Source organism: Cucumis sativus, unplaced genomic scaffold (genome assembly GCF_000004075.3).
Source record: "Cucumis sativus cultivar 9930 unplaced genomic scaffold, Cucumber_9930_V3 scaffold66, whole genome shotgun sequence".
Taxonomy (NCBI): Eukaryota; Viridiplantae; Streptophyta; class Magnoliopsida; order Cucurbitales; family Cucurbitaceae; genus Cucumis; species Cucumis sativus.
Window position 1 is genome coordinate 248,218 of NW_022279559.1, and position 9,701 is coordinate 257,918.

At 32.1% G+C, this 9,701-nt stretch overlaps 2 protein-coding genes across 2 annotated transcripts; both read right to left on the reverse strand.

Annotated features, from left to right (window-relative positions):
* Nucleotides 1–31: 31 nt before the first annotated feature.
* LOC116406108 (protein ALTERED PHOSPHATE STARVATION RESPONSE 1-like) lies at nucleotides 32–2,666 on the reverse strand. Its single transcript, XM_031889813.1, has 5 exons — nucleotides 2,166–2,666; nucleotides 1,964–2,049; nucleotides 1,653–1,855; nucleotides 1,138–1,361; nucleotides 32–1,018 (listed from the first exon to the last, which is right to left on the reverse strand). Exons 3-5 carry the CDS (start codon nucleotides 1,725–1,727, stop codon nucleotides 628–630), a joined length of 690 nt encoding a protein of 229 aa, XP_031745673.1. The 5' UTR covers nucleotides 1,728–1,855; nucleotides 1,964–2,049; nucleotides 2,166–2,666; the 3' UTR covers nucleotides 32–627.
* LOC116406104 (protein ROLLING AND ERECT LEAF 2-like) lies at nucleotides 2,660–3,761 on the reverse strand. Its single transcript, XM_031889809.1, has 2 exons — nucleotides 3,521–3,761; nucleotides 2,660–3,328 (listed from the first exon to the last, which is right to left on the reverse strand). The coding sequence occupies exon 2, from the start codon at nucleotides 3,143–3,145 to the stop codon at nucleotides 2,660–2,662; it is 486 nt and encodes a 161-aa protein (XP_031745669.1). The 5' UTR covers nucleotides 3,146–3,328; nucleotides 3,521–3,761.
* Nucleotides 3,762–9,701: the final 5,940 nt, after the last annotated feature.

Below are 9,701 nucleotides of genomic sequence, written 5' to 3' on the forward strand. Positions count from 1 at the left end.
TTAAGGTGTTAAATTTTCATGGTCTCAACCATTTTTTTTTTCTCAACATACATTATTCATATTCAAGAATTTGATTATGGACTTTGACTTTGTACAAATAGGAATTCCTAACAGATATTGAGGCCTTTAGTTAGAACTAGAACGCCTTTCCTAGAATTCAATGGTCCTAAATTGATTAGATTCTGCCTAAGATCACAATAATGAAGAAAAAAGGAAAGAAAAGAATTTGACTTTCAAGAAATCAACAGGATTTCTGGAAGCAGAATAAAATGAGCATCATCATCATGCAACAAATTCCTCAAAACTATACAAATATTCCATCTCAGCCCAACTTGAGACATATTTGTACTTCCCCTTAATTACATGGTTAATATCTAACTGGCTTATAATTCAAATATGTTGATTGTGCGGCCTCGCTTTTCTGTCTAACATCTTCGTACATTTTGAGTGAGGCCTCAGAAAATTTCGTTAGTCGATCGAGAACTTTTGTTAAACTTGAATGTATGCAACTTATATTTGAAGAGAATGTGGCATTTTCGTCGGCCTTCCCTTCTAGTTCTTCACCAGTGTTTGCTTCGACAAGCTTCTGTTTCCTCTGTAGTTCAGCTTGTTGGGATATTGAACAGTTCAATTCTCCAAGAAGGCTCTGATGGCATTGCTGAGTTCATTGGATGGAAGGTCATCAATTCCGATTAACCAATCACGACAAAGGACAAAGATAGGTGGGGCAATGACACGGCGAGGAGAGAATGGCCTTCTGCTCTTTGAACGATCCTGTGGCTGAATACAATGCTGTAGCCAGCCGTTCAAAGCACCAACATACGATGCAAGGCTGTTGATCCAGTTTGCAAAGCTTAGGCCAAAACATTCGATTTCTTGTTGAAGTTGGATCGATATCTGCCTCTGTGCATCTGCTCGAGGTGTACCCATGGCAGTACTCTTTGAATGATATGCCAATGATATTGTTATGTACTGTGAGTGATGACATTCAAGCATCGCCTTCCACATCCTGATCAACCTGCACCGAAACAAAAAAGTATTGACAAAACAGCAAACAATCTATAATAACCGGCTACAAAATGAGTCATATCGCCTAATCACTTCGGTTGTGAAGAGGAAAATAAGATCCCTTCTTACCCCTGAATGAGCTCAATAAGTTGTGGCTGCATCTCTTCATCCCTCATTTTCTCAATGCGTTTTGATATTGAATCAACAGAATAAATTGCAACTCGTATCCGGGAGTGCAGATCCTTGACAACTGCCCTCGTTTTGTCGATGACTTGTGTACTGTAATCCTTTGCAAATAGATATCTGAGTTGATCACACTTACGATCATACTCCTTCCTAATGGATTCGCTTGCCTAAAAGCACGAGTGATATGAAAAGACAAATCTTATTAAAAAAAGAGGTCAAAATGCAAATTGATCACCAAAATCTTATTCAAGATTTCAATAACCTAAACAATCAGCTCAAGATAACATCTGTATGATAAACTTTTGCTAATGATACTTCACCATTTTGTATATCATAAAAATGGTTCATCAATCTATAAGATTTAAGCTAGAATGCAATTACTGAAATGATGAGCTCAAGATATCATCTATACGATAAACTTTTGCCAATGATACTTCACCATGATATCATCGACGTACCTTGACTTCATCGTAGAGTTTCCTCTCCCACGCGTAAAGCCGATCCAAGGTAGAGGAATGACTTCCAGAGATCATACAGAACTCTTCTACAAACTCACTTCCACTGTCATCGTCATCTTTGGCAGCAAGAGGATTCCTTGATGAAGATGACCGAGTTGATGTTGACCTTTTCCATGTAATCACTTTTGTCTTATGAGCTTCTTCTACATATACATTATGACTCTATTAATACAGCAGGCTTAACAAGGAAAGGGCTATATCAGAATATTAAATTCAAGGGTTCTATCTCTTTCATCCAAAAAGAACTTTACCATGAGAATAGAGGGCAGGTTTGCAGGACAACAAACAAGTCGTAATCGACGTAAAGGGTCGAGAAAAGCAAAACCGGATATACTTCCTGCAAGAGTTGAGATACAACAGTGGAAATTAATGAACTAATCAAATACACATATGAACAGCTATAACTAACTCAAGCAAATTAGTCAGTTAATTGACATTTTTTCTTCAATGTACCGTTTTCTTCAAGGTATCCAACTCTGATTTTATTGGCTTCAAGCATTCTAGAGATCTCCCTCCCAGATTCCGAAGCTCTCTGAAACCGATTATCGATCTCCTTAATGCTGGAAAGAAAATCTTTAGCTCTATGAGTAATAAACTCTGAGGGATCCTCTTGTTCAGTACACAATCTCTTCTCCAACTCCATCCCGCCTCTCGAAGCAGATTGTTCAAGCACAACTTTGTTTGATAAACTTGCCGAATTAACCTCTTTATCTTCCCGTCTCGTCATCTCCAAATTTCTTTCTTCAACAGCCTCAAAGGAACTCAAATTCTCACCATTATCACCAGCTTTTTGCACTGCTTCTAGCTTTGAAGTTCCTTCATGAGATTTATCTTTGGTGGGATCAATCATTTCTCCCTTAAATTGCTTCCACATTCTCTCATCCTCAAAGCTCACATCCATTCCACCAGTCCCCAAAAACCTAAAGCTCTCAATTTCATCATTGGTATCAAAGTAATCCAAGACGGCCCTGACTCGTGGAGTGGCGGCGGGGGTGGTGGAGGCAATGGGAAGAATCAGCAACTGATTCTTCATACACAAAACTATGGTTACTTGGCCGGACCTTGACAGTAAGAGGAGTTCCACCTCCGGCGACCATGTAACTAATAGTGGCTATCGGCGGAGAAATGGGGCTTTCCTGCAATGGAGACTCCGAAGCATCGGCAGTGTGCGACGGACATGGAGACGGATAAGAGGAATGCGACGGCGTTTTGTCGATCTCGGTAGCCGATGTTGACAAAGACGATTCTATCAACACCTCAGCCTCGGCATATCGTCGGAGAGAAACGCCGACGTTTCTGAGGGCCTGAACGTAACAAACATGCGCAGCGGCTAGAGCGTATCTCGAATCGATGGCCTGTTTGATGTACCGTTTTCGCTCCTTACAAAGGCGTAGGGCTTCGTTGTTCTCGATTTTGGAGTTCGTACCACCCATTTCTCGCCAAAACTTTCACTACCCAGGTCATGAAATTGAGGTCGAAGCCATAAAATACTAATTAAAAGAACACTCACTTTGTAATCAATGGCTTCCGGACTCGATTTTCAAAGAAATCCACCAGCATCAGACATTGTAGAGCATCGAGATGAATACGAGAAACAGAGCAAAACAAAGCGAAACCTGTATAGAAAAACAGAGCAGCCTCTTTTCAACGAACAACTCAAAAACTCAGCACGAAATCAAGAACCCACTACAGGAAAGCGTGTTTGTAAAGAAAAGGACAAGACACACAAAAGGGAATGTGCTTAAGAAGACAGAGTTTTCTTCACATTACATTTCACAATATGACAAAAGAAAACAGAGGATTATTACCTTGTTTTGAAGCACGAAAGAGAGCAAAGCTAGAAAGTTCAGTGAGCAAGAGCTCATAAATTCAAACCCATCAAATACAAAACTTGAAGAGAATGAAAGAGAAAAAACGAAACGATCTCAGAGATTATTAGTATTCAATGAACCTCTGAAACGAAGATTTTTGCAGAAATAGAGAGGGAAAGGCAGTAATGATGAAGCAAAATGGAGATCAATAAAACCTAAGAAGGAAAGAAAGAGAGAGCTTAGTGGGAATCTGCTTACACAATCACCATGGCAAGAAACTCCTCGAAAAATGTGTAGATTTTCACCCAAAAAAATTCAAAAGAAAAAACATAAGTTATTAGAAAACATTCATACTTCACTGTTTCAATTAAAGAATTATAATGGCCATTCCTTTTTATGGGAAGGACAAAAGAAAATGAAAGAAAAACTAAAGCAAAAACCTTTCACACTAAGCAGAACAGAGGAAATTAGTGTCAGAAAAGGGAGAGAGAGAACATTTAATGGAAAAGATGGGTAGATGACGGAATTGCCCTTGATTTTCACAAGAGAAAGTGCAACGGCTCCTTAAAATCCGGTTTTTAGGGAAATTGCGTTTTGTTTTGTAGCAACTTTTGCCAGCTAACTTCGCCATTTTTACACTAATGGAGCTCTCTGTACTGCTCTGTTTCTCTGTTTAGTGGAATGAGAGAGAAAGGGAAAATAAGATAAATTGAATTTTGAATATTCTTCTTCTTTTCTTTTCTTTTCTTTTCTTTTCTTTTTTTTTTCTACTTTTTATTCTATTATTGAATGAAAAAGGTTTTTTCTTTTGAAAGTTTTGAAAGATATTTGATCTAATTTATTTAATAATATGCAAAATTTAGATTATCAAGTCTGGAAATTTAGTATAAATTTGAGTATGGCAGAGAATCTTTGGTACATGATGACAACTTAGTGACATGGAAAGGAATGTTTACTTTTTCCTTTGTTATAAAGATTTGTGTAAATTTTATGATACATTTTTCTTTCTTTGATCTCTTTCTTTTTCTTTTCTCATCAAAAATTAACAAAGTTTTAGTTCAGTCCACCAGCCAACTTCTTCATTGTTTTATTGGTTAAAATCTTTTAGTTAGATCAAAAGTTCCAATATCATCTCCCCATCCATTCAAATATATAGCTTATTAACTTTAATATGTATCAATTTAGTTGATATTGTTAAAACTTATGTCTAAAATAGATAATATCATATAATTGTGAAAACCTTTACCTCATGGAGTGTTATAAGAATCATGTCTTTGACCTAATCGTGTTAATGGATCATCAAATGTCAAACCAATAAATTGTGAGCCACACTGATATATATAGTCTGGTTCAAATTCATGGTTATGCTCTATATATATGTACAATCTCTAACAAAAGTAGAAGAAGAAAAATTATGTCAAGAAATGTTTGAAGAAGTTTCTTTGTTCCATGGAAATCAAACTGCTCTAACACTGTTATAAATTAGTGCAAAGTGAATTTGCAAATAATTTAATTAGCATGTAAAAATTTAGTTTGTGTCATTCTTAAGATGCAGCTAAAATGGATGAGCCAAGGTTGATAGAATTCATAGCTAATCATTGCTTTAAAAGATCGATCCAGGTGAATTTGCAAAAAATTAGGGAAGACCTTTAGTCTCGTTGGAGCGCGCTCAACAAGACCTAGAGACTATCTTTACACTTTGTCAGACCAAGTGACTAGTTGAACTCCGACAATTATTGGTCCAAATTCCTTACAACGATATATATTCATAACAAAAAACCGCATTGAGAATTGAGTTGACACATAATTTGATTGGTTATTAGAGTAAGTAGTGACATAAGACAATCATTCAACCAATAACTCAATACTTCTAAAAATTAAAAAGAGAGCAACGATGAATTTGAGTGTTATCTTACCTAAAGGTAAGCACTATATAAGCAATAATATATATATAGAGCAATCACCATGGGTACACAAAAAATTCCATGCTCTTATTTGCTATAAAATTACTTAGTAATCTACTAGGGTGTGTTTGGGGTGGGAATTTAGGGGTTAGGAAAAGAGTTATGATCCAAACTTTATTTGGGCAAACGGTTTACATTTTTGGGATTAGGGTTTAATAAACCTATATATTTTCCTACTTTTATCTTCTCATAACTACAAATTTTCCTACTTCATCTTATTATTATACTACACTCATAACTTTTTTCCAAACACATCTTATAATAACACTACAATTATAAATTTTTCTCCAAACGCATATTATCATAATACTACCACAATAATTCTTTCCTCAAACAAATATTATCGTAACACTATCCTTCATATTGCTTCTTTCAAACAAATATTACCATAACACTACCAATAATAACTCTAACCTCAAACACGTATTATCATAACACTAGGATTATTATAATCCTAAGATTATCACAATCATTTTTCTTAATAGTTGTGTCCCTCTTCCAAACACATACTTATTGTTTTGAGTTAGGCATCAAAATATTGGTAGCTTGACATCACGTTAATTTTTGTTTTTATTATTTTGCAAGACACTTTTCGTATTATTTAAGAAAAAAATATTTCTAATGCTGATTTTTTTTTATATGAACACAATACTTTAGGTTGACAAAGATTTCTACGTTAAAAAACATTTTCATAGAATCTAAAAGTACACAATAATTAATTAAATATTACAAATTATTTTAAACTATTCAAAAACTATATCGTAAAATCTTTAAAATAATAAATAAAAAACAAAAAAAGAACTATATTGTTACGAAGTTCTATGAAAACTTTTTGTACTACTAATAATAATAATATTAAATTGAAATCAATCTTTTTACAAACAAAACCTTTTATACAACTCTTCTTAAACAGAAAAAAAAAAAAAAAGATCATGCTAAGTTAGAAATTTTCATTTTTTAAACAACTTGGATAAATGTTTTTGAAATCTAATGAATGTTTTTAACCATCTTTTAAGGGTATCTTATGACGCTTCCTAATTTTAGTCGTGTGTTGATTGATGAATTATTGAATTTCAAACTAAGAAACAACAATGAAAATTGCAAAGATCATCACTTTAAACTTTTAAAATAAAATTATTTTAGAATTAGATACCAAACCGCATTGTAGTCGAAATGAGATTCATTAAAAATAAAATTGAAGAAGTATCTATTTGTTTTAGTAGTGGTCGACAGGAAAGTAGTTCTTGTTTCAAAAGTCACGGTTGAAATTCTTGTTGAAAATTATCGTTCTATTAATTGATCATATATGAACTCATATTCACATTAGCAGGAGAAATGTTGGCATTTGAATGAAAGGTAAAAGACTATGTTTTCATAGCGAGACAACAAAGTCTAACTCTTTCTTCTCTTCATCTTTGCGTAAGAAAGTTACCGTTAGACCACACTTGGTGGAATGAATGCATTGCTTTTAATCGTGCTTACCTACCTAGAAATATATACATCTATCACATTTTACTGTTACCTTACCGTTATTGATTGACCACGACAATAACGATAACCGTAACAATAAATTAAGCATGACAATTTCATAGTTTTCATATTGTTATAGTAACAATATTTGTAACTGTAACAATAAAAATAGTGAATCTCATGTAATCTTCCGTTTCAATTCGATATAACTTTTATTCTTCAATCAAATTATAGAATTTGATTACAAATTTCAAAAACCACATTTGATTAAGATTATATATAAAAAAAAAAACAAGTAAACAACAAAAAGTAATCAATTGGTGTCCACTCTTTACATTACTGTTGATGGATTACTTTTGAACCGTGTAAATGTAGTTCTTAGGATGTGTATTATTACATAATACTTAAATAGTAATTATTTATTACATTTTAAATTATTAGGAAAGGGTAAATAAATCAATTTAATCCTCATCCCCTAGTGCTTAAGATTATACTCTAAATCAAAAAAATCAAACATTTTGAATCTATTTCTCTCAAAATGAAAGACTAAAGTACAAATCAAATGTATAGAGAAAAAGTTTACATGTATATATATATATATATATGTAAAGGAAACATAAATAATTTGTTGATGAAAGACATTATTGTTAAAGCTTAAACATATGTTTTGCTATGCACGTGATAAAAAATGACTAAGAGCAATTTGGGAAAGGATTCAACTTTATGTGGATAATAGCAATGATTTCCTCATCTCCAATTCCACTCATGTTTGAGTTGAAAGGGAGGAGACAATATTCTCAAATACTTTTCATCCAAACAAGTATAGTTTAATAGTTTGATTTTGTTTAGTTCAAACAATATATGCTTTACCGATGTTAAGTAGAATGTGGTTTCATTGATCTAATCCATAACCAACCTATATTCTTTTCTCTAATTCAGTTCACATCCATTTTAATAAAATTAATTAATATTTCACAAACTTAATTTGATTAGATACTCAAGCTTGTACCAATCTTTTATTTTAAGAATATATGTTTTTTTAAAAAGGATAGCATAGTTAATTGAATATGATCATTGCAACAAGCTTAATGATTTGATTTCCAATCACAATTGATTAGGTCATCTTTAATAACGACCTAGCTCTTTTTTTTTAAAAAAAAAATTAAAATTAAGTTTATATATATAAATGTTCGCTTAGTTATATTTACTTTTTACCGATGTTTTTAACGATTCATCCATGTTTTGAAAACAAAAAAAAAAAATTAGTTTTCAAATTTGACTAAATAATTTAACTCTTTTACTTTATGAAAATAAAATTCATTGTAATATGTTGAGAGGAAATAGGCTTGATTTTCACAAACGAAAAATAAAAACCAATAAACACGAGAGACATGAAGTTAATTATGATAGTTAGTGATTATTACAGCATATGTGGATCGTACTAATCTATAGATTGTAATATAATAATTAAAAACAAATTAAATAACTCCCAATCATTTTATCAAAATGGGGTCTAATTAAATAGTTTTTGAAAGAATGGAAGAGAAAAGAGGTGACTAATTAAGTGTGGGGCACATTGTGCCATAAGAGAGTGGTAATATTCTTTACTTGGCAAAGTAGATCACGAGACTATATTTAAATGTCAACTTTGAGCAAAGAATATTGAAGTGTTTTTTTGGTCGAGTAACGTAGTTTTAAACACTTATATAACTTATGAAACTGGTTAATATAATATGTGTACGTTTTAATAATCTTTGTCGATGTGAATATTATTTTAGTTTAGATAGAAAGTCATAAATGTTATAATAGAGAAAAAATTTAAATTGTATTCCAATTACTAATTGTATCACCGCTATTATTAATTTTACTTCAGAAATTTTTATATACTTTTCCTTCTAATAAAACTAGTTTACATTTGAATCTTTAGAATCAAATAGTTAAATGGGAAGCTTTTTTAAACAATGATATATTTTCTTTTTTGTTTAATTTCATAGTTTAGTTTGCTTTTATTCATTCTAATTCTTTTCATTATTAGTCTACATATATCACCTACATTCCTATACAAAAATTGAGTCTTATTAACACTAAAACGTTAATAAAATCTAGTTTCTTAAAAGCACCATATCAAAGATAACCTTTTAGAACCAATAATTATATCATGTTTTTAATCATCAAAGTTCACATTGGACGAAGTATACAAATTTGGTTAAATTATATAAAATAATATCCTAAAATCCTTTTTCATTTGCTTTAAAAATGCACATCCTTTTATATTTTCAAAGGTTACAATAGTCGTATATGAAGTCATGGCGTTACTGTTCTGAATTCTAATTTAAGTTTTCAAAACCAGCAACTAAATGCAGTAATCAAATATGCATGCATGACTCACGAAATTCCTTACGTAACTCTTTCTGATTAGTAAGTGGCATCTTACAAATATTTTAATGCATGAGTGGAGGAAAATATAATATAAGAACTTATCTATGAAGAATGAATTAAATAACATTACAAAAGTTTACACCGCTTAAGATCAAAGAAACCAACTTCACTCAGCTGTTGAGTGTCACCAAAAAGCTTCACCAGCCCTCTTAACAGTAACACTAGGGGCCTTTTCTAATTAATAAAAAGCAATAAAATAGCAAACGAAAACAAAAACAATCATAAATATTGAAGCTGCTTAACTCTTAAGGCTACGTAAAATAATTTAATTATTCAGTCGGTTCAAAAGAACTGACTCCATCCAT

Bases quoted from the DNA above. Each gene is read 5' to 3' on its own strand.
- LOC116406108 (XM_031889813.1), bottom strand. From the start codon at position 1,727: ATGATCTCTGGAAGTCATTCCTCTACCTTGGATCGGCTTTACGCGTGG. The intron at 1,362-1,652 runs GTACGTCGATGA...TCGTGCTTTTAG, and splicing joins AACTCTACGATGAAGTCAAG to GCAAGCGAATCCATTAGGAA. The intron at 1,019-1,137 runs GTAAGAAGGGAT...GTTTCGGTGCAG, and splicing joins CTTATTGAGCTCATTCAGGG to GTTGATCAGGATGTGGAAGG.
- LOC116406104 (XM_031889809.1), bottom strand. From the start codon at position 3,145: ATGGGTGGTACGAACTCCAAAATCGAGAACAACGAAGCCCTACGCCTT.